At 43.7% G+C, this 21,228-nt stretch overlaps 7 protein-coding genes across 8 annotated transcripts; 2 read left to right on the forward strand and 5 right to left on the reverse strand.

The window, feature by feature from the left end:
* The first annotated feature begins 1,819 nt into the window (after window positions 1-1,819).
* On the forward strand, window positions 1,820-2,418 carry LOC131285124 (ninjurin-2-like). The gene is made up of 3 exons (XM_058313985.1): window positions 1,820-1,897; window positions 1,968-2,153; window positions 2,233-2,418. The coding sequence occupies exons 1-3, from the start codon at window positions 1,820-1,822 to the stop codon at window positions 2,416-2,418; spliced, it is 450 nt and encodes a 149-aa protein (XP_058169968.1).
* Window positions 2,419-3,603: 1,185 nt separating this feature from the next.
* Window positions 3,604-5,747, reverse strand: LOC131286764 (transcriptional adapter 3). Its single transcript, XM_058315761.1, has 4 exons — window positions 5,234-5,747; window positions 4,473-5,154; window positions 3,942-4,344; window positions 3,604-3,875 (listed from the first exon to the last, which is right to left on the reverse strand). The coding sequence occupies exons 1-4, from the start codon at window positions 5,484-5,486 to the stop codon at window positions 3,708-3,710; spliced, it is 1,506 nt and encodes a 501-aa protein (XP_058171744.1). The 5' UTR covers window positions 5,487-5,747; the 3' UTR covers window positions 3,604-3,707.
* A 1,174-nt stretch (window positions 5,748-6,921) lies between these two features.
* LOC131287909 (uncharacterized) lies at window positions 6,922-8,021 on the reverse strand. The gene is made up of 4 exons (XM_058317003.1): window positions 7,858-8,021; window positions 7,620-7,786; window positions 7,346-7,556; window positions 6,922-7,272 (listed from the first exon to the last, which is right to left on the reverse strand). Exons 1-4 carry the CDS (start codon window positions 7,927-7,929, stop codon window positions 7,180-7,182), a joined length of 543 nt encoding a protein of 180 aa, XP_058172986.1. The 5' UTR covers window positions 7,930-8,021; the 3' UTR covers window positions 6,922-7,179.
* Window positions 8,022-8,491: 470 nt separating this feature from the next.
* On the reverse strand, window positions 8,492-9,195 carry LOC131287931 (uncharacterized). The gene is made up of 2 exons (XM_058317026.1): window positions 9,002-9,195; window positions 8,492-8,934 (listed from the first exon to the last, which is right to left on the reverse strand). The coding sequence occupies exons 1-2, from the start codon at window positions 9,191-9,193 to the stop codon at window positions 8,566-8,568; spliced, it is 561 nt and encodes a 186-aa protein (XP_058173009.1). The 5' UTR covers window positions 9,194-9,195; the 3' UTR covers window positions 8,492-8,565.
* Window positions 9,196-9,874: 679 nt separating this feature from the next.
* LOC131288887 (ATP-dependent helicase brm) lies at window positions 9,875-17,715 on the reverse strand. Its single transcript, XM_058318067.1, has 3 exons — window positions 16,833-17,715; window positions 10,867-15,211; window positions 9,875-10,597 (listed from the first exon to the last, which is right to left on the reverse strand). The coding sequence occupies exons 1-3, from the start codon at window positions 17,367-17,369 to the stop codon at window positions 10,431-10,433; spliced, it is 5,049 nt and encodes a 1,682-aa protein (XP_058174050.1). The 5' UTR covers window positions 17,370-17,715; the 3' UTR covers window positions 9,875-10,430.
* LOC131288888 (uncharacterized) lies at window positions 15,761-16,836 on the forward strand. The gene is made up of 2 exons (XM_058318068.1): window positions 15,761-16,242; window positions 16,308-16,836. Exons 1-2 carry the CDS (start codon window positions 15,772-15,774, stop codon window positions 16,683-16,685), a joined length of 849 nt encoding a protein of 282 aa, XP_058174051.1. The 5' UTR covers window positions 15,761-15,771; the 3' UTR covers window positions 16,686-16,836.
* A 618-nt stretch (window positions 17,716-18,333) lies between the features above and the next one.
* LOC131286104 (acyl carrier protein, mitochondrial) lies at window positions 18,334-19,721 on the reverse strand. 2 transcript variants are annotated; one of them, XM_058314973.1, is made up of 4 exons: window positions 19,438-19,721; window positions 19,038-19,163; window positions 18,774-18,861; window positions 18,334-18,708 (listed from the first exon to the last, which is right to left on the reverse strand). In XM_058314973.1, exons 1-4 carry the CDS (start codon window positions 19,612-19,614, stop codon window positions 18,617-18,619), a joined length of 483 nt encoding a protein of 160 aa, XP_058170956.1. In that variant the 5' UTR covers window positions 19,615-19,721; the 3' UTR covers window positions 18,334-18,616. The 2 variants fall into 2 exon arrangements, with proteins under 2 accessions (XP_058170956.1, XP_058170957.1); XM_058314974.1 differs by lacking the exon at window positions 19,038-19,163 and adding an exon at window positions 19,239-19,349.
* Window positions 19,722-21,228: the final 1,507 nt, after the last annotated feature.

Genomic DNA, 21,228 nt, shown 5'->3' on the forward strand with positions numbered 1-21,228 from the left:
ATTAAACTCGCTTTAACCCGACCGATACAAGCACAAAAAGGGGTGGCATTGTAGGGGTTTTATGATTTTATCATCGATCCATGCCATAGTTTGAAATCGATGCTTCGAGTTACATAGCAGGAAAGATTCGCGATGGAAAGTGTCGAATATTTTGAGCAAGAACACAAGTATTTCAAGACATCCAGAACCATATCAATGCAATAAAGGGGCAAAGGTATGGGTTCCGAGAGCCCGATGCAACTCAAATATACATGAAACATTTGTTTCTAGAGCGTACCACGTTCTTTCTGAGCAGTACTGTATGTTCTTGCTGCAAAAGCTGGAGACCAACGTCGTGGAAATTTGGATCGATGAATGGTGCTCATGGTAGCCAAACGTTGCCGATAAAACTTCGATACCGTTTAAAGATAGAAACCATTATATAGATTACATTGAAGGGAATGTGCTAATCTAGCAATAAGTAACATTCATTGTCATTATGAGTTTGTTGTCGTGCTTTACTTAATTTGAGTTTTTCTCTCAACTATTTTTGCTAAATAATCGTGTAAAAACAGAAGTTATTTGCGTGATTGCATATTCTAAGCTTAAATGGATTGTAAGAATAATGGTATTTGGGGGGCAGGAACGCGTGTGACGCAATGATGTTTACATACTAAAGCATTTGGGCTTATCTCTGGCGGCATAGGTTCGAATCACGACTAAAAACGGCCAAGCATCTCGTACAAGAGAACTGCTTCTCTTGAAAGGACAAGTACGCAAAGATGGAAGTTCACTAAGCTAAATGGGAAGACAGATTGAAGATGGTGGTGATAAAGAGTGTTAGGGTTACAAAAGAAAAAATCATATGCAATTGAGACTGATGCTGAAAATATTTCTGCATATTAAATGTACTTAGCTTAGCAACCTGCTTTCATATTTTCTATTGTTTTAAGTTAAATTCATAGATTCTAACTACTTACCATGTATATAATACGAGTATTGAAGTATAAATCGACACAACAATAAGAAAACTCCCACGTTACAGCAGCTATCGACACTATGAGTCACTTTGCACTGATGATGAATCTAACTTCATACAATTTTGATTATGAGTAATTTAAAACTTTTCATCCAATACTGCTGTTAATCGCGCGGGCCACGCTTCCGCTCAATAACATTCTTGCACTTTTGGAAACAAATAAAGAGAAACAATCGCCGACGTTCAAAATAATTTCTCAAATCCATTGAACGAAACCGACAGACCACAACGTGCACACAGACCGCCGCGTCGTTTGACAAGCTGAGGAAAACACAATTTTTTCATAAATCGACGCGTGCTAAACGCCCATCCAATAGTTTGAAAGGTTTCGAGCATGCGCTTTTCTTGCTTCATCCGAAGGATTCCGATGTTTTTTTCAACTACGCTCAAGTGTTGTGTGGAGACAAGACAAAGTGTCACAACAAAGGGCATCATGGCAAAGCGAAGGTAGATAAGTTTGAAATGACTGTTCCAGTTACGTGTTCCGAAAAAAACGTACATTACATTAACGCGCAACTGGTACCGAATGTTTTATTGCTTATCAAGATCCATGAAAAAAGTAGGAAGCAGACGGCATCGATTGTCAATCAGCGGTATTAAAAAACCCCTCAGAGTAAAGATATCATATTGGTAGTTGAAGTTTCTTTTTTTTCTTTTGACCCATTGCCCATGTCTTTGTGTCTGACCTTATCGAGCAAAGATAAGATTGTATTGAAGCAATTATTAAAAAGATTTCTTCAGAACGCGTGCCATCTCAAACCAACTTGCATGTTAGTACAATAGAAGCAGCGTGGGCGAAAGATGGCCTCGACGGAATTGCAGTCAGAAGTAAGAAACAAGCAGGATATGGATAGGCCAGATATATCAACTAGAGAGATGGTAGGTTGAAATAATGCAACAGGAGTTTATCTTGTTTCTGCGAAGTTACATTGGCTCTTTCAATTTGCAGTTTAGCAGCATCAAAGGTCTCAATTTAAACAGCTACGCAACACGTAAATCCATTGCACAAGGAATGCTTGATCTCGCACTTTTGACCGCCAACGCATCCCAACTGAAGTACATCCTAACCGTTGGGGAAACCCACGAATTCTATCATTTTCTACTTGTTCTTATCATAATATCAATTTCACTCCAGGTAGGACCGAAACTATTAAGTCATAAACTGTGGCAAATAATTTTAACAAATTTGAATCTCTTAATCTCTTAATCAACAGATATTCCAAGCACTACTTATCATCGTTCTAGCTATCGTTTTTGATATCAACAAAGTTGAAGAGCAGAAAAGATCTGACATTGTTAATAATGTGTTGATTGCTGTAACCGCTATAAGTGTTGTGGTTAATGTTATAATAAGTGCATTCGATATGAAATCTCAAGCAGATGTATTAAAACTAAACTGAAAAATTAGGATTGTTGGGAAAATGAAAAATAAACTACCGTTGAAAATGTATGGTAATCGTTCAACAACATCTGACAATAGTTGGCAATGCACTTCCATGAAGATCTTACGATTGACAACGTATTTAGTGCTGATTAATATCTGGACTATTTTCTTCTATCAACAAAAGGCAGATTTTTAGTGATGAACGAATATATTTTTCACTGCTGAACATTATTTATATAAAAAAAACTTTCAATTCATCAATTCATGTAGACAATAAAATATGTCATTGATAAGTAAAGTTTAAGGAATATGAAAAATAATTCTTTATCTTAACAACAATACATATTCAGTGAAATAAATAAAGGCATATTACGAAACAAATTTTTAACGAGTTTTTCTAAACCAAAGTGAGCTCAAAATTTTAACCATTACATTTGAATCGTTAAAAAATTGATACAATTAACCCCTAGCAAAACCTGGCGTGGACATAATTGCTTCTGTGATTATAATACAGTCGACTCTCGATAATTCGAAGTTGGAGGGACCCAGAAAAAAGTTCGATTTATCGAGAGTTCGAATTATCAAGAGTGGTAGGAAGTAAGCGGCTACGCTTGCTGAGTTATGAACTGGAAATAAGTATGCGTGTATTGATTTACGCTATGCCTTTACTCACCGTTTTCGCTAACTGTTTTTTCTTTATTTTTCTTTGTGCACCTTCCTACAAAGCATGTGTGCCCCAAATATGTCCGTCCGCCCGTCTACACCATGTAGTCTAATTCGGATGAAAATCTTCGTCCTCGTTCAACAGAGTGTTACAGGGCACCCGCAATGTGAGGCGTTCTATCACGTTTCAAATTACTCAGAGCTTCGAATTGTTGCGAGTTGAGTGGATACAGCTTCGAATTACCGCGTGAAGAGAGCAACCTAGCTTCGAATTTTACTTCGCTTTATAGAGTGTACCAAATCGTATTGTTTTTATTCGAAATAGTGAGAGTTTTCCAAGGGACTACTGATATACTTCGAATTATCGAGAGTTTAGAATTATCGAACGTTTGAATTAGCGAGAGTCGACTGTATCAAGAAAATGTGTTAAACTAGGAACATTAATACTGTTCGCTTTCTGCACTGTGATATTTTTAAAATATTAAAATATTATATTATAAAATTTCTAATCATTTTATCAATTATTTATGATAGCCAGAAATTTATTAGGTTAAATTACTTACGGTGCTTTCAGAAACGGAATTTCCCACCAGAGCGGAGCTTGTGTGTGGAGTTTAGCTTAACTTTTCAAATAGTTCTTTGCTAATTGTTCTGAGTCCTTCCGAACGGTCCATGCACAGGCATCAATTCTAACTGGTCGGACAGACGCTTTTGCTCTTCAGTTAAACGGTATACTTCATCTCTTTCCTGTTTCGTCAGAGGTCGACGTTTTAGGCGTGCCGCAATCACTTTCTGATAAACCTCCATGATCTATGGGAAATGGAAAACACAAATTTCAATAAATATAATATAAGTCGAAATTTCTCGAATAACTACCTCCTGATCGACGCGATCGAGCTTGCGTTTCACTTCAATACGTTTCATTTCATCCTTGGCCATCGATTGTAGCTTTCGTATTTCATTAGAGTTGTACTCCGCAATGACGGCAAGCTCTGTGCGTACGCGATTGATTTCGGACAGTATTTCATCATCTTGTTGACTTTTCGGCATATCGTCTGCATCTAGGATACCTTGTTCTATTAGCTCCTTGCGAAGCCTTCTTTCGATGCTGATACCGTTCTTTAACAGTGCCACGGCACTGCGGGCATTATTACTATGCGTGACATCTGAGCTGCTATTACTGTTTTCGTTGCTTGTGCTGGTGCAATCCGGATGTAAGTTCTCCTCCATCAGAGCCGACACCAGACGTTGTGTTAGGGGCCCAGTGATTCCTTCTCCGCTGGAAAAAGAGAAATGAAAACAAAATGAAATATTCGGAAGGATGATCTTTAGCAAAACTGGGACAATGGCCCTTCAATCTGCCAATCTGCCAAATATAAAACATAACTTCTAACATAGATAGCTTACATTATCTTCTCCTTTTTGCTCAGATCGCCATTGGTAAGATTCTTTGACTTGGATTTAGATGCAGCTGAGTTCGCTACACCATCCTGTTCTTCCTTTATATCGTCTGCTGCCCATTGGGTGCTGTAGTGAGGGCCGAGTTCGGGAATCGGGGGAATAAGGGGTCCTGAATACTCCTCCAATAGATCATCCAATAGTTTAAGATCTTCATGTGAGATTGGCATGCAATATGGTTCAACCGATAGCCAAAACTTGTTTGGTGTATCATTCTTGGGTACGATTGGCTTCGCATCGCTATTTAAATGCTGTAGATGATGATTTTGCGGTAAAAACGGTACCGCATCCATGCTGTCGTCTGTGTGCTGCGACGGTGCAGGAGACGGTGGAACCAATGTCGAGGAGTGTTTCATTTTCGATATTTTAAGCTGCTGGCCAAGCAATTTACCAGCGCTTTCGCGGAACTTTTGTTTTTCCTCCAACCGCTTCCGTTTTCCTGGGGAGGATGGTGCCCTATCCAAATGCTTTCCTTTACGCTCACGTCGTTCATCGGCCTTGTCTATTGTTTCCAGTTCGGCTTTCAAGACACGAGACCGTAGAGCAACTGTCGATAGAAGCAGTTCTAACTCAAGCTGTATAGTATCCAAATCTTCAGCTGGAATAAGCTCTTCGCTATTGTTTTGTAAAGCTAAAATGAGTGACAAGCGTAAAATGTAAGGTGAGAGAAATTGTTTGTAGTTGAAACTGTTAAGAAGCATTCTACTTACCAGCTGTATATTTTGGTAGTACTTTTGCATTTTCCGATGTTTTAACATGTGGAACCAGCACGGATTGTTCTGGAGATCCGGGTGATGGTACACTGGTCACCAATGATGGTCGCACAGGCGGGAGTCTACTGCCAGGTACGACACCTACAGCGTTCGGTGTTACAGATGGTCCAGCAGCAGGAGTGGCCGCAGGAAAGCTGGACCGGCTTTTCGAAGACAGTGACATTCGCTTGATCAATCCTTTATCCGTCATGGTTTAGCAGAAGCAACACCCGATAGATCGCGATAGTTTGTTTACAAAAATGATCAACACAACCATCGATTGGTTTCCCTATTATTTGTAACCACTCTCACTTAGATGCAAAGAAATTGCACATTGGTGACCTACTGCCGGAACTAAATTAACGCAAACGATTAAACAATGTTCTCGGTTACGATACTTCCTACAGCCAATGTTTTTTGCACAGGCTGAAAAACGGCTCAAAATAGTATTCCAGATTTTCGCTGCATCGTATTTCTAGCTGCTATAATTTTGATGTAGTGTTGGACAACTCAAGGCAGCCATTTGCACCCATATGATTCGTCTAGCAGAAGAGTGGAACGGAACCCAGTTCCTAAAAATGACATTTTTTATTTAAATTTTAACAGTTCACAAAAGCGGTCTTAACAGTTGTCAAATCTCTATAAAGATAACAACAACAACAACAACAAGGTCTTAACAGTTCGTAATGACTTATTGTCTCTTAAGAGGAGTTTTCCATAATTTAATTTAAAAGTTTTTGGTGATTCTGGTTGAAAGGGAGAGGGAGGGGGGGGGGGGGGGGGGGCGCGGCGACAGCCGAGCGGTAGCGCCGGTTAGAAAAACGGCCCAAGAGCGCCGGGGCTCTACACCTCGACGGCGTGGGTTCGAATCCCAACCGAGACCGGACCCTCCCCTGTACAAGAGGACTGACTATCCACGTTCCTCGGGTTCCACACTACAGCGCGACGTCGTCTAACAGCAGCTGAACTCCATATAAAAAAAACCTAGCGCTAGATTTTTTTTGCATGGAGTTCAGCGCCTGTCAGGCGACGTCGCGTTACGCGACGGTGCAGTCTGGAAAGCGTGTTCAACAGGGAAACAGGTCTCGTAAGCCTTTAACGGGCAGGCATTACCAAGAGGTCGTTACGCCAAGAATAAGAAGCTTGAAAGTCCACTATTGCTGAAATTGTACTTTACACAAATGCATTAGGAACCGACGCACTATGTATGTAGATGGTTTACAAAGTATTTCAAGAATCTTATGTACTCTATTGGTTAACAACTAAATCGGCGATACTTGAGCTTCAAAAAAATTAAAATGTTGCTTCAATTACGAATTTTAAAATGGTACAGCCGTCTGAAAATGCTTGTACGGTTTAATTCCACACCTTATTTCACTTAAAATTGAGCTTGGTCGTGAGGAAAATATTCGTCGGATCTAGAACAAATTAATTGTGTAGCTCATCACGTATATCTATTTCCGATGATTATGTTAAACTACTTGCGCATACTTACCCACAAATTCTAATGCTCTTGCCTGATCAATTGTATAAACTTGAAAAAACAATAGTAATTTTTAATACATATTTCGGCACGTATGCAGTACATCTTAATGCATAATTGCTCTTTTTTAATATATATGCTTTCAGAAGCGCCTGGTATGGCATCCGGCATAAGTATGGTGCTTATCGAATAGTTTGTTATTAGCAGTAGCTGTCGATTTTTTCGCAACGCATAAGTATATATTTAGTACAACAAAAAAGCTGATTATTCAATGCGATGGATTTCATAAATTCATCATATATATACGTATAGAAATATGTATATACACATTGACCGGTCCAATGCCGATCAACCGATGAGCTGGTAAGAGAAAATCAATATAGTGTGCAATATTTTACAGGTTTCTTCTGACTGCGTAATATTATGGAATCCTAAAAGGCACAACAAGGTTTTCAGTGTGGGTAACTTTTATCTCTGAGACGGCACAACGCGATTTATGGACCATCGTTTTGATCTGAAACAAACAGTTATAAGTATCAGTTTATAAAAAAAGAACCCTACGTCTTTCCATACATATCGTAACTTACCATACTCAAATCATCGGGCGCAATTGGTGCAGAGGCTAGAACTGGTTCAGGGTTTGGTATATCCTTCAGCAAGCTTGCGTTATCCACCTGATTCGGATGGTTAACATTGCTCCACTGTTGTTGCAGCCTTTGTGTGTATATTTTGATTCGATCATTATATTCACTAGCTTCTAGCTTTTGTGTATCCATAGCGGCAACGTCAATTATGTTTCTAAAATAAACAATATAATTATTTTCTTCAACAATAAAACAAAACTTTTAACTCATTCATTACTCCGATGTTTCTTGTAGTATTTTAGCCAGAGCAGACTGTTCATCTTTCTTGGGCACGGAATTTGTATACTCCTGGCCAGTAATTGTTTCGCTATCCGTACGACGCACAGCCGGACTATTGCTTACAGGATCAGCCAAAAGATGCGTTCGCTCGTTTGCTTCATTGCCCTGATGCAAATGGATTGATGGTTAAAGACAGGGGTTTCCTAAAATATTCATTTTTTGCCAACATCACTAACCTGCCCGGATGAGTCTTCCTGACAAGAGAAGCACCTAGACGCATAGTTCCAAAGTGACCGCATGCATTCCATGGCTCGGCTGAATATGCAAACTTTACTTTACTCTTAACTAAACTTTATTAAGTTTGATAGTTGACGATGGCTAATGAAATTCTCCCAGCATCAGAAAAAAAGAGACGTGAAGCGATAACAAATTGAACCAGAAACGTAGGTTGACACAAGCTGTGATGCTTTGTTTTGATATGGGAAACCCAGTGATGTACATTTCTACTTGCACCCACATATACTCCCTCAATTCTTAACATTGGAACGCGATACTCAAAGCTAAAAAATGGCATTTAAACATTGTATTTTACACTTTTTTTAGAAAATGTCCATAGAAACATTCCATATTTATATATTATCAACTTCGTGCAAGTCGTGAGGGTTGTTTTCGCTCAATTTCTATAAAATCTTTTTCAACAAGATTAATAATTCAAGGGTGAGTCGAATAGTTTCTTTTGAACAAGGCTACAGAGGTATAGTTTATTTAACTATATTTTTAGCAATTATCTCAAGGCACAAACTAAGTTACTACTTACTAATACTGATAAATAGGTCTAGGATGATTTTTTAGACAAACTGCAGGAAATCGTATTTTGTAAAGCGTTTATTTTCGTTTCATTGGAAAGAAATGATTAAGTATACATGTAAAATCACTGGGATATCCTATGAATCAACTTTATTCTTTTCTATATGGTCTATGTAAGCCCCAGTTATCAGTTGATGATCATCTAACTCGAACGTACGTTTCAAATCTTCCACTATCGCTTGACCCTCCTCAATAGTTTGATTGGGCTTTAAAACCACCTCGAACTCTAGGTAGTTGCCTAATTGTTCCACCTCATCTAAATGCACTCTCGTTTGGCCGTATAGGAACAGTAGCCGTCTCTTCACAACTCTTCCTCGTACACCGATGGTTTCCGCAAGAATTTCCTCCAGGCAGTGGGGTTCATCAATGTCCATTTTGGAATACTCTGAGAGTTTTGGTCCGGGGACGTCGGGCCGGGAGTAGCTGATCAGCTCCGACTTCTTATGCTGCAACAAAAGAAACGAAAATTTCATCAAACGGACGTGTGTAGGGGATTTTACCGAATATTCTTACCGTTAAATAGCGGAGCTTAAGTCGCCCGACAGAAGTGACGAAAAACACATCGTTCTGGTGAATTACGGTGCCTTCAGAATTGGTGAGTTCTTTTGCAATTGCAACACGACGCTGGTAACCGTCAGGACCATCAAGCTTTGCTTTTAATTCAATGTTCCTAAATTTCGGTTCGTTAACTGTGTTGCTGGCCATTGCTTCAGATTCAGTTTCAATTGATTTTTGATTAAATCTTTACTTCTATCCTGTAGTTTGCTAAATGTTCAACAATGGTATGTAGTTATGCGCACTATTTTGGCGGTCTTTAAATGCCCGATTTGACAACTAAGCAAATGCCACAATGGTAGATCTGCATAATCGGTAATTTGAACAGTTTAACGATTCGATGCAATGGATGTTTAGGTAGGTTAGTTTTAATGTATTTTTGGAGCATAAGCATATCAATCTTTCCAAAGTGGGGTTCTTTGGGTTCGATTCAGAATTTCAATGTTTACCATTTTTGGTTGTTCAACTATTGACCAAATTTTGTCGGAAGTCCTGATACTAAAACTATGTAATATGGGCAATTAATTTCACTATGTAATATGGCAAATTAATCAATTTACATTAATTACATATTAATAGTGCTTGATAAGTAAGTTCAATAAACAATAAACAATTAAAACAAATTAAATCAATAATCGACCCTTGTATTGATGGACCAAGAATGATTCCGAAGCAGGAAACCAATACAAGTGCACGGCTTATAAAGTTGGGTAAGGAAGCTTAAATAGATCTTGTCGTTGGTCGCTATATTCGACCTTTGTTTAGTACTTTCACGTGTTCTTTCAACATTCATTATTTTCGGACACTTATAGAAAATTTAAGGCGACAACATAGTGTATTATTACATTACATTTAATTACTACGTAGACCAGTTAATGAGAGTTTATAATAAAATAATAAAATACGGCATGACACAATGTCGCTGATGCACATGAAGATTATGAACCTGCTTCCTTATAAACGATATTACTCGTTGTAACACGTGTTGAAAGGACGAAGGATTGCAGGAACAAGATCTACGCCTACCCTGGAGAATCTGAAAGTATGTAGCTTGTGTCGAGTTTCAATTACTGGTGCCCTCTAGCACTATGTTATATCGGTAAAAGCCCTAGCGCACGCAAATCCAAACACACAATCATCAAATGCTGTATATATCTCTTTAAATAAAGAAGCTTTATAGGGTGTTACACCTTGGTTTTGCCATTTGCCATTTGAGTCGAATTTTTAAGATTACTTTATCGTGTACTTAAACGTAGTAAACATTGCAACACGTTCTCCAGCGGCGAGTTTGCGTTTGCTGCGTAAAACTAACTATTACCCTCTTCCTACAAATAGTAACCGCGTGAGGTCTTGGAGCCTTTGCCCCAATCACGCCATGTTTTCACATTTAATCGATATCATCGTCGTCATCTGAGATGGTATACTTTTTCTGCGAACGTTTCCTTCGCGCAGGCGTTGCCTTCTTCGCTGACGAGGTCGATGAAGTAGATCCTTTTGATAGTTTCAGCTTCATTTTTACACTACCACCTTCTTCGTCGGATTCTTCTTCCTCTGCTAAAACAAAAAGGCACGAATAAAATCAATTAGAATCGATGGGGAGTTGTAGAGTTTGTTGTCAGTTCTTAAATTAAAACACAAATCGGAGAAAGGGATAATGTTGCTAGGGACAACACGGCTCAGCGGACTATTTCATCCAGCTTGGGTTCGCACCACATATAGAAACATTTGATAAATTAAGATCACATTCCTAAGTACAATAATTAATGAAGAGGACATTGCAAAATAAACCAAAATAAGTAATAGCACCCATTGTGACTACTCACCTTCTTCGTTTGACTCTTCTTCTTCGTGGTTGTCTATAATTTTAGCCTTGGCATTCGAAAACACCGACTGCAGCTCGAGACTGTCCTCATAGATGAGAGACGCCTCCTCGTTGTACGTCTGCGCGTTCTGACACAGCAGGAAGAAATCATTTTCCAAGTCGGCAAAGTCCACGTACTTCGCCTCGTCGATGCGGGCCAAGATTTTCTTGATGTCGATCGGCTTCTTAATCACCTCGTAGTAATCTGGCAGGTCGCGCCGTGACGGCAGCTTGAGGAACGGTTTACTCAACACGCGCCCATCAGCGTCCGTGTACTTGATCACGGCCTTCAGTACCTTTTTCATCTGTTTCTTGATCTTCGGATCGGTGGTGCCCTTTTTGCGTTTCGTCATCGTCGAGATGATGCTCTCATCGTCCGAATCATCCCGCCCTCGGCCTTTCCGCTTGCGACCCTTGCGTTTCTTTTCGCGTTCTTCCTCCTCCAGCTCCTCGTCAAAATCGGCCCCATCGTCGATGGCCTTCAGCCACTCCTTCTCGGTGAGGCTGTCGGTGTAGTCGACTTCCTTGCGCTGCCTCGAGCCCCGTCCCAGGATGGACGTTTCTTCCTCGTAGTCCCACCGGTCTACCTCCTCGTCCTCCTTCACCAGCCAGTCGGGCAGCTCACCTTCGTCCAATAGCCGGGGCTTCACTTCTTCCGCCTTCCGCTCGGTATCCATCTTTTTGAACAGCTCCAGCTCGTCGTCGGTACGCGCGATCATCAGATTGATCATCTCATCGTCCGGCACCTCGTTTTCCTCCTCCTCGTCCATCTCGTCCTGATGCAGGATGCTTTGGAGGAACTGCTGTCGCTCGCTACCGGTCGACTTCTGATCGAACATACCGGCCTGGATGACCTTTTCGTCCATGTTGAGCTTGTAGCGGGCCGCCGCCAGTATACGCTCCTCGACCGAGTTCACCGTCATGAGCCGCAGCACACGCACCTCGTTCCGCTGTCCGATACGATGGGCACGATCCTGTGCCTGCAGATCCTGATGTGGATTCCAATCGGAGTCGAAGATGACGACCGTGTCGGCCGTCTGCAGGTTCAGTCCAAGGCCACCGGCGCGGGTCGATAGCAGGAAAAGGAAATAGTCGGAGTTTTTAGAGTTGAACTTTTTCAACAGATCGCCACGCTCCTCGGACTTGGTCGTACCGTCCAGTCGGAGGTAACCGAAGCCACGCCAGGACAGATAGTCCTCAATGATCGTCATGCACTGTGTCATCTGACAGAAGAGCAGCACACGATGACCGGTAGCCTTGAGCTTCGGCAGGATACGATCGAGCAGCTCAAACTTTCCAGACGTACGGTACAGATCTGGCCCCGTAACCGTACCCTGCACGCCAATATGATCGCAATACTTTTCCTCGATGTGCTGGAACATGAACGGATGGTTGCATAGCTTGCGCAGCTGAACGATTGTGTTCATGAGTGCCTTCGCGCCACCCTTGCCCTTATTGCCTTTCTCGGAGCCGTCGGTCAGCAGGACACCCTTGCTCTGCATGTGCTTGTATAGGACGCGCTGCAGCCCGGACATGTCGCACTTGATGATGTACTCGACCTTATCCGGCAGCTGCGACTCTACCTCCTTTTTCAGGCGGCGCAACAAGAACGGTCGCAGCACTTTGTGCAGACGGCGGATGATGAGAATGGTCTCTTCTTCGTTCAACTCCACCTTCTCGCCAGTCGTTGCGAACGGGGCATTGAACCACTGTTCGAACGTGGAGCACGATTTGAAGATTGACGGTAGCAGGAAGTTCAGCAGCGCCCACAGCTCGGGCAGTTTATTCTGCAACGGCGTTCCCGTCAGCAGCAACCGATGTGGAGCGTTGTAGTGCGTATTCAGTACCTGCGTTAGCTTGCAGTGATGATTCTTCATTCGGTGACCCTCGTCGATGATCATGTACTTCCACGAGATCTTCGCCAGCACCGCTTTATCCTTGATCACGTACTCGTACGTCGTAAGCAGCACGTTGAACTTGGTCGCCTTCATCTGATTCTGCACTGCTCGGCGTCCGGCCGGTGAACCCTTGTACGCGACGACACCGACAGCCGGTGCCCACTTCTCGAACTCCAGTACCCAGTTGGAGAGGGTCGATAGCGGTACGATCACCAGATACGGACCGTTGTTTTTCTTCTTCTCCATCAAGTACGTAACGAGCGCGATCGTTTGAATCGTCTTGCCCAGACCCATCTCGTCCGCCAGGATGCCGTTCAGATTGTTGTTAAACAGCGATACCAGCCACTCGAGACCCTTGATCTGATACTCCTTCAGCTTTCCGTTCACCAGTATCGATGCTTGCTCCGTTACCTTCTCGTGTACCGTATGAGCGATGCTGTAGTACGTCTGCTCCTCCGTCTTGTACTCGTCGTCCTCAACCTTCGCCTTTTGAATGACTTCCTTCGTCTTGGCCTCGTCGTTCAGTTCCTCCTCGGTACGCTTCTTACCTTCCGACTCTTCCTCATCGTCGTCCGCTTCACCATCGGATATGACGTACTCCCAGCCTGGATGCAACTGCAGCCAACCGGAAAGGTCGCGCAGGAACGGTGCCTCGTCGCCAGAGATGATCTTCCCGGTGGCCGTCTCCATCACCGTCACCCGACAATCGGACGCCTCACAATGCTCATCAAGGTGCTCGATGTCGCCGCTCTCCAGAATGTGCCGCTTGAGACGCTTCTTACGCTGAATCTCGTCGTCCTGTTTCTTCTTCTGGTCCACCTTGTGCTGTTTGACCATCTCCGTAAGATTGCAGATGTATTCGTCAGTCTGCGACAGCAGGAACGCCAACCGCTTATCTTTCTTCTGATCGATAAGCTTCCTGTAGCCTTCCTCGTCCTCCGCCATCAACCTGCGCATACGTTCCTTCTCGATGCGCTCCTGTTCCTTCTTCTGCTCACGTTCCGCGTTTGCATGGTAGTTCATGACGGCCTTATTCAGCCGGCCGAGCTTGGCGATGTTGTTTCGGTGGTACTCCTTAAAGTCTTTACCGTGCTGCAACACCGAGGCCAGGAACTCCTGGTGCTTCTGGCGTCGTTTGCGCTCGGCCTCCAGTTTCTGTTGCTTCTCCAGCTTCTCCGTCGCACGCGCTTCACGCAAACCTTGTCGCTTCGTGCGCTTGTATGCCTTCACGTTGACCGCCGTCTCCAGCGTCGTATCGCGCCTGGTGCACTGGACGATTTCGCTGCGCAATTGGCGCTGGAAATTGAGGACACGCAAAGCACGCAGCTCAATCTGCGCATGGATACGCAAGTCCTCCGGCATGGAGGCTGGTAAGTTGCTCAGTTCCTCTAAGCGAAGCGCGATCCTTGCGGCAACACGGTTCTCGCGCTCCTGCAGAATCGTTATCGGATCGAGTCCGGCTGGTTTAGCGACGGTTGTGACGCGATTTTGTTTTGACATCGGTTGCATTGTCGGTGCCGGTGCAGCTGGCCGTGGTCCGGGTCCCCCAGCTGGGCCTTGCGAGCTCGGGCGCACCGGTTGTCCACTGGTCGGAGGAATTTGCTGTTGCGCATGCTGGTGTGACTGCGGTGGATGTGGTTGTTGCTGTTGTTGCTGCTGCTGTTGCACCTGTGACTGCTGCTGCTGCGCATGATGTTGACTATGTTGGGCTATTTGCGGTGGTCCACCCATTGCCATGCCAGGCATTGGGCTTTGATTTGGTGGCATTCCGCCGCTACCTATCGGAGGCTTGTTTGGACCACCCATCGCATCAGGTGGACCCCCTCCCGGGGGTTGTTTACCCGGTGGTGCACACGGTTGTGGCAAGCCTCCGGGTTGGTTTGAACCTTGAGGAGGCCCTTGCTGGTGCTGCTGCGGACCACCCGGCTGTTGCTGGCCCGGCGGTGGCTGTTGTGGTGCTCCCTGCGGTGGCATGCCCGGCTGCGGTGATGGTCCACCGGGAGCATTGGGGTATCCACTGGCCGGAGGTGTAGGACACTGCGGTGGTGTTCCATCGGGGCGCTGGGCTAAAATTTGTGATGCAAGCTGCTTACTGATCGGTTGATGACGGGTGAGCAAACGGTAGGCCATGATTTGTCCGCGCAGCTGATGGAGTTGTGGGGCGTTTAGATTTTGCTGCTTAGAATTGGCGCGCAGGGCTAATAGTTGTGAATAGCGTGGATCTTCCTGGAGGCCTTTCTCTTCCATCGAATCGATCGCACGCTGCAGCGCATTTAAATTCTCCTGCCCTGGTGGTGGCGGCGGAGGAGCAGTTCCGGGCATCATCCCTGGACTTGAAGTTCCTGGAGGTAAGTTCGGTCCTGGACCCGGGCCACCACCCGGTTGCATTGGTACTGGTGGCGGCGGACCCTGAAAATGGGAATGGGAGCAAAAAACCAACTGGTTATTATCAATTGTTTCAGTTTTTCGGCAGAAAAGAAATTGGCTACTACGACTTTAATTGGATAAAGTCTATATTCAAATAATCGATTCATCAATTAAAATTTTCATTATTCAATTTTTTTAAATAACAATAAAATGTTTAATGTGAAATTCGTTAGATTTATATATGAACAGGCTACATATGTGGATTTTTGGGTGAAAGAAAAAGAATTTCAACGCAAAATAAGATTAGTTGGCCAGTTCGACTGTACATCTCTAAATTAGCGCTCAGTGTAAATAGCGAAGCACTGAATAGAATCAGTTCATCACACAACCTTCAGCCTATTTACACGGGTTATCTTCATACTAACACACCACCACTATCGCACGACAGCAACGTAATTATTTCTCTCTAGTAATCTGTCATTTGACAGTGACTCGGCGGAGGCAAATGTCACACCGCAGGTTCAGATTGTTCAGATCTTCCATCAACGAAGTCAGGAAAAACTAAGCGTCCCACTTTACCAAGTAACTAAAGTACACCTAACATGAGCAACGATGGTGAAATACTGGAGGCCTTCGAGCTGGCAGTCAAATTAGTAAAGCAGTGCAACGAAATTGTACTGGAAGGCTATCGGACCGCCTCCAAGCGCGTCGACGTAAAAGGCAAACATTGGGATTTGGTGACCGAATACGACCAACGGGTGGAAGACGTTCTGCTAGCCGGCATAAGGGCCCGGTTTCCGCATCATAAGTTTTGTGCGGAGGAATCCTCGGCAGCATCCGGAGAAAAGTTGACACTCGGTTCGGAACCTACTTGGATCATCGATCCTATCGACGGTACGGTTAACTTCGTTCGGGGGATACAATTTACTTGCATCTCGATTGCGTTGGCTGTGGACGGTCAGCTTGTAATCGGTATCATCTCCAATCCTTCGAATAATGAGCTTTACACTGCCATTAAAGGCCAGGGAGCATTCCTTAATGGAGCACCAATAAAGGCCCGTACAACCGAACTGGTAAGCGAAAGTGAGTGGTTGTCGCAAAATTCATGTTGTTATCAGACATTTTGTTTTCATTTTAGCTGAAAGACGCCCTGGTAGGTCATGAATTTTCCATTGGCAGCTACCAACCTATACGGGCGGCTTTGTTCGAGCGCGGAAAACGATTCATTGAAAAATGCCTGGGACTAAGAGCATTTGGTTCGGCTGCTCTTTCATTGGCATATATTGCAAGCGGCCAAATCGATGCGTATAGTATTCAGTTCCTGAAACCCTGGGACATCGCAGCGGGTGCGTTGTTGATAACGGAAGCGGGAGGAACGGTAACCAGCATTACCGGTGGGGCGTACGATATTATGAAGCCGGATATTATTGCTGCGTGCAGCGACGCACTGGCTACTACATTGTTAAAGATTATAAGAGAGGTTGATCTTGATTTGGCTGAACAAAAGCAAACCTAGTGCCTTCGAACTTCAACTGACATAACCATCATTCCGGCCTACACCGGCCATAGTATGCGTAAAATAAACGATAACCAGTTTTCAAATACGTTTCCCTCTCAGTTATTAATTCTTTTGAATTCGAACTGTTAACAAAATAAAACCTACCGCATTCGGAGGCATTGAATGACCGGGATAACCACCGGGTACCATTCCTGGTGGTAGAGGAGGTCCCTGACCGGGGTGTCCCGTCATTCCTGGATGTGGAGGAACCGAATGACCCATTCCAGGATGTGGCGGATGTTGCGGCATGTGCTGTGGTCCTGTTGGAGGCATATGGTGTGGAGGGCCAGCGGGACCATGTCCTGGACCACCCTGAGGCCCCGAAGGTGGGCCATTCATATGCGATGGATGCTGTGGCGGTGGCACTCCGTGTGGATTTGGCGGTGGCCCACCGTGAGGTGAAGGTGGCACTTGCATGGGCATATGCGATCCTGGCGGAGGCCCTGGCTGCGGAGGTACATGATGGCCCGGGGTGGGCATGTGTGATGGGCCTTGACCTTGTCCAGCATGTGGAGGCGGAGGTTGCTGCTGGTACGGGCTATGTGGAGAAGGTGACGGTGCAGGGCTTTGGGAAGGAGGTCCCATAGGGCTAGGTGCTTGAGGCGGAGGCATCGGACTGTTTTGTGGAGTCGGGCTAGCCATCTATTATCTTTTTTCGTCCAAAATTCACACCAACACACTTTTTCTGAGCCCACTTGACACTCGTATCGCTAACCGATTTTTTTTCAGAGCGAAACGGATCAACTAGCCCTCTGAAAGAAAATTTTCACTGTCGCTTGTCTTTGCACTAGAAAATGGCTGCCAGTTGAGTGTGATTGTGTAGCGTTTGCAACGCCGACCGCAAACAACGCGCTTTGGCCACAGCACAGACACTCCAATGCGGATAAAAACAATTCCACCCGCACCTCGGAAGCCAGCCGTTGCCGGTAGACACTGTTTAGTGCACTATTTGAATGATTTATGCAACTTTTTAATTCAAAGCATCTCAGAAAATTATTCTTTCATCGAGCTTCGTTCGCGTCTGCAACATAGCCAAAAAACAGATAGCGTGGTATGTTCGCATTGAACCTAGCAGGTTCGTTCTGCTCTTTCTAAGAGAATTATACACATTTGTGTATAGTTTTCCGGTGTTTGTGTTTTAACTGTGAAAGTTGCATAAGCAAACGCTTCACAAGTTATGAAATATCAAAAATTGATTTAAATAATGCTTGAGAGCGACTAAATTTATCTAAAAAATTGTGCAAACAAGAGTGAGTCTTGCTGCGGAGGTTGGTAGTTCCGAACCATTTATCATCAGTTTTAGGTGAATGATCACTAGCTAAAATGCTACATCACTGGAACAGCGCATTCCGTGTTGCCAGATTATTTGTGATTATTAAAATCACACCACAGATTTTGTACCGGTTTAAGTCGCTTGGAGGCGCAAGACGTTTTTTCACTACGGGCAAATATGTTTATTAATCAATTTGAGTGATATCAAATTTAAATCGAAATAATAACCATTTTTTCGGTTTATGACTGCAAATATTCTGCTCGCCGTTTAATTGTACAATTGTCTACGAACAGTTTACGACCATGCCGAGAAAGAAGACAACACCGATTTTAACAGGAGCGACGAATAGCAGATACATTTATTTTCATCGTGGCTGTTGTTCTATTCTGCCGTTCAACAACATAGAGTAGCCGTGCTATGAAATATTTTTCAAATATTGTTAAACCATTCCACGTCGATCCATGTGTGTGTCCATTTTCATGTTTACCATCCAGCAGCAAGGATAGCGTTGTATCTGTATCATCCAATCTTTTAATTAATCAAACTAGGTTCTACAGCATTTGCAGTCAGCGCCCGATTCAGAATCTTTACATTTGGGCACTCTCCCATTAAAAACTTATTCATAGATATCTTCCTTGTCAGCGATGTACTGAACGATATCGGCAGGTCTAAATAGCTTTTCTGCGTCTCCATCGGGAATTTCGAAGCCTACAAGCAAAATATATGCGATTAACAATCTGGCCGCTGGGTAGATAAGCTGATTCGTATCATACCGAATTCATCCTCCATCGCCATTATCACCTCAACGTGGTCCAGCGAATCCAGTCCAAGATCGTTGATAAAGTGCGATTCCAAAGAAAGCTGTAAGACACAAGCAAGGAGAGGTATAGTTGATGTGAAAAACAAAACTAGTTCGCCGCAATCAGTGACCAAGCAAGCAATGGGCATAAACAGTTTCAGGCAACGAGATATTTGGCACCAATACAAAAGGTTTTTTTGTTTAGAAAGAACTCAAGAAACCGTGCTAATGAACGTACCTTTTCTGGGTTTACTTTGTCGTACAGCTTTAGTACGAGCAGGACACGCTCTTTGATCAGTTGAAGCGTAAGCGGTTCCTTGGCGCTGTACTTTCGTACTATCTCTAGTTGCCATCGACCGTTTTGCTAAGGATTGGGAAAAGATTGGGCGAGGGCGAGAAAAAAGAAAACAAAACCAATCAAATCACTTTCATTCCGCACCTTATCAGAGGAAACTTTGTCGTATGCGCCAACAACTTTCAGCACTCGCTGCTTAATATCATCTACGTTCGGCTTCGATGCGAAAGATCTATGCCAGGTCCATACTTTTAGCTGGGACAAACGAGCATCGGAAAAGGGTGTTACATAAATAGTGCTATTACTTCGGACGAGCGGAACAACAAGACGCAGGGTTTCTAACCTCAAACGGGGACAGCAGCGCAGAGTTCGAGGCTCCGGCAGCGGCTGTCAGAAACTTCTGATTACATTGGTCCCTCCGGGTTACCGTGGCCGACGATACCGAACGCAAAACCATGCAACGGAGCAGAGGCGCATTTCGGCAAGTCAAACCGCGAACACTGTTCACCAACGATGCCATTCTGAAGCAGTCGCTTAATGCACCGCGATCTTAGAATATGATTTCACTGGAGTGCAATCGCGAAACTGTTTCGTGAAAACTTTGATCTTCTCAAAGGACCTGGCTGAATGACATTTGTTATGTAAGTAGAGTAGAGGTGTTATGAATCTGAACCCACCGGTTCAAACTGTTCCGGGCCGTTGAATTATGAACCCTGTAATATACAGTTCAAACTATGAACTTATCTGGATTTCTACGGACGAAGCAATGCTTGAAAGATAAGATAAAAAAATACGGTAAAATCCCAAATGAAGCCCCCCCGGCTCCGCATCGTCGTCATTTGTTCCACGTTTGCGCCTGAAAGTTATGCAATAGGTGGCACATCAATTCAGTTTGAATATTTGAACCGTTGATTTTCCGTTAGAAGCTGTAATGATTTGAACTAATCGGTTAAACTGAGCAAGATGGACATCATAAACCAATAAGTTGGACTGAACCAATAAGTTGGGGCCCGTGGGCCCCCCTCATACCACACCCCTAGGTTGATTGCGTAGCCGAATTTTCATAAACTCATGCAAGTAATGCATGAGGGAGTTCATGTTGTACATCCTTTTCAGTATAACCAAAATCTTGAATTTAACTAGACATTCAATGCAAACGGTTCACACAACGGCATTTGTTTCGCCCATTGCATACCTTTTAGGTACATCCGCTCACAAATGGTGTAGCCACGACAGCGATTTCGGCAGGGGGGGCTTCATTTGGGATTTTACCAAAAATACTATTCGAACAATATATAAAATGGTAAAAGAGTAAACGAGGTCCCTGCCTTCGTTTTTTAGCTGATATATCTGAATCTGATATCTGAATGTATGATACATTAATTCGTTAATTTCGAACTACGAGTATTTGAACCGACCCGGTTGACAAAAATTCAAATTTTTTGCAGCTGTCATGTAGTACCAGCAAGTTTTTCCATGGCAGATTGCTGGGACTCTTGCTGGAACTACATAGTACCAGCAACAATGTCAATTTCTGTCAACCGGGGAGTATTGTGTGGACCGTTAATATTCGTCTATGCAATCAAACTAGCATTGCGGAATGTGTGGGCCTACGGGCCCCCCTTATTTTACAAAAGTCCTAGCGCAGTCTGCTCGGTGCGCTCGCTGCGGGTGCGCCGCCGTTTCAAATTCATTTCTTTAGCTAAACTCATTGTTTCATCCTGTCCATCATGTGTGGTATAGTTTACAAAGTAACTTAACATGTAAGTAGTATGTTAAACTTCATTCAACCTTCACTACGTGATTAGTTTAAACCGTTATGTTCTTTTAAGCGAACCGTTAGCGATAAAATATTCGAAGAGAATGGATACTTTGCGCTTTGCATAGCTTCAGGCGCTAAATGTGAACCAGTAGGAAGAGGAGAATCTAACCCGGGGCCTTATTTACTCTTTTACCGGATGTATTATAGCTGCACATTGATACGCCTACGCGTATGCGACACATAATACATGGTGTTTACTACATTCGGGTTTCAAAGGACTGACGATTTACTAAATGATTCGGGAGTTCAAATCTGGTTCTTTTCCGTCCCTTTTAGTCCCTTATGTTTATTATTGCAAAAATAACATTTAAA

Source organism: Anopheles ziemanni, chromosome 3, assembly GCF_943734765.1.
Source record: "Anopheles ziemanni chromosome 3, idAnoZiCoDA_A2_x.2, whole genome shotgun sequence".
Lineage (NCBI taxonomy): Eukaryota > Metazoa > Arthropoda > Insecta > Diptera > Culicidae > Anopheles > Anopheles ziemanni.

Bases quoted from the DNA above. Each gene is read 5' to 3' on its own strand.
- LOC131288887 (XM_058318067.1), bottom strand. From the start codon at position 17,369: ATGGCTAGCCCGACTCCACAAAACAGTCCGATGCCTCCGCCTCAAGCA. The intron at 15,212-16,832 runs GTAGGTTTTATT...TCCCATTTTCAG, and splicing joins ATTCAATGCCTCCGAATGCG to GGTCCGCCGCCACCAGTACC. The intron at 10,598-10,866 runs GTGAGTAGTCAC...TTTTTGTTTTAG, and splicing joins AGAAGAGTCAAACGAAGAAG to CAGAGGAAGAAGAATCCGAC.
- LOC131285124 (XM_058313985.1), top strand. From the start codon at position 1,820: ATGGCCTCGACGGAATTGCAGTCAGAAGTAAGAAACAAGCAGGATATG. The intron at 1,898-1,967 runs GTAGGTTGAAAT...TTCAATTTGCAG, and splicing joins ATATATCAACTAGAGAGATG to TTTAGCAGCATCAAAGGTCT. The intron at 2,154-2,232 runs GTAGGACCGAAA...CTTAATCAACAG, and splicing joins TAATATCAATTTCACTCCAG to ATATTCCAAGCACTACTTAT.
- LOC131287909 (XM_058317003.1), bottom strand. From the start codon at position 7,929: ATGGAATGCATGCGGTCACTTTGGAACTATGCGTCTAGGTGCTTCTCT. The intron at 7,557-7,619 runs GTAATGAATGAG...TGTTTATTTTAG, and splicing joins ATACTACAAGAAACATCGGA to AAACATAATTGACGTTGCCG. The intron at 7,273-7,345 runs GTAAGTTACGAT...TGTTTGTTTCAG, and splicing joins CGCCCGATGATTTGAGTATG to ATCAAAACGATGGTCCATAA.
- LOC131286764 (XM_058315761.1), bottom strand. From the start codon at position 5,486: ATGACGGATAAAGGATTGATCAAGCGAATGTCACTGTCTTCGAAAAGC. The intron at 4,345-4,472 runs GTAAGCTATCTA...CTCTTTTTCCAG, and splicing joins AGCAAAAAGGAGAAGATAAT to CGGAGAAGGAATCACTGGGC. The intron at 3,876-3,941 runs GTAGTTATTCGA...CATTTCCCATAG, and splicing joins TCGATCGCGTCGATCAGGAG to ATCATGGAGGTTTATCAGAA.
- LOC131287931 (XM_058317026.1), bottom strand. From the start codon at position 9,193: ATGGCCAGCAACACAGTTAACGAACCGAAATTTAGGAACATTGAATTA. The intron at 8,935-9,001 runs GTAAGAATATTC...CTTTTGTTGCAG, and splicing joins TTAAGCTCCGCTATTTAACG to CATAAGAAGTCGGAGCTGAT.
- LOC131286104 (XM_058314973.1), bottom strand. From the start codon at position 19,614: ATGGCATCGTTGGTGAACAGTGTTCGCGGTTTGACTTGCCGAAATGCG. The intron at 18,862-19,037 runs GTACGTTCATTA...TGTGTCTTACAG, and splicing joins ACAAAGTAAACCCAGAAAAG to CTTTCTTTGGAATCGCACTT. The intron at 18,709-18,773 runs GTATGATACGAA...TTTTGCTTGTAG, and splicing joins GGCGATGGAGGATGAATTCG to GCTTCGAAATTCCCGATGGA.
- LOC131288888 (XM_058318068.1), top strand. From the start codon at position 15,772: ATGAGCAACGATGGTGAAATACTGGAGGCCTTCGAGCTGGCAGTCAAA. The intron at 16,243-16,307 runs GTAAGCGAAAGT...TTTTCATTTTAG, and splicing joins AGGCCCGTACAACCGAACTG to CTGAAAGACGCCCTGGTAGG.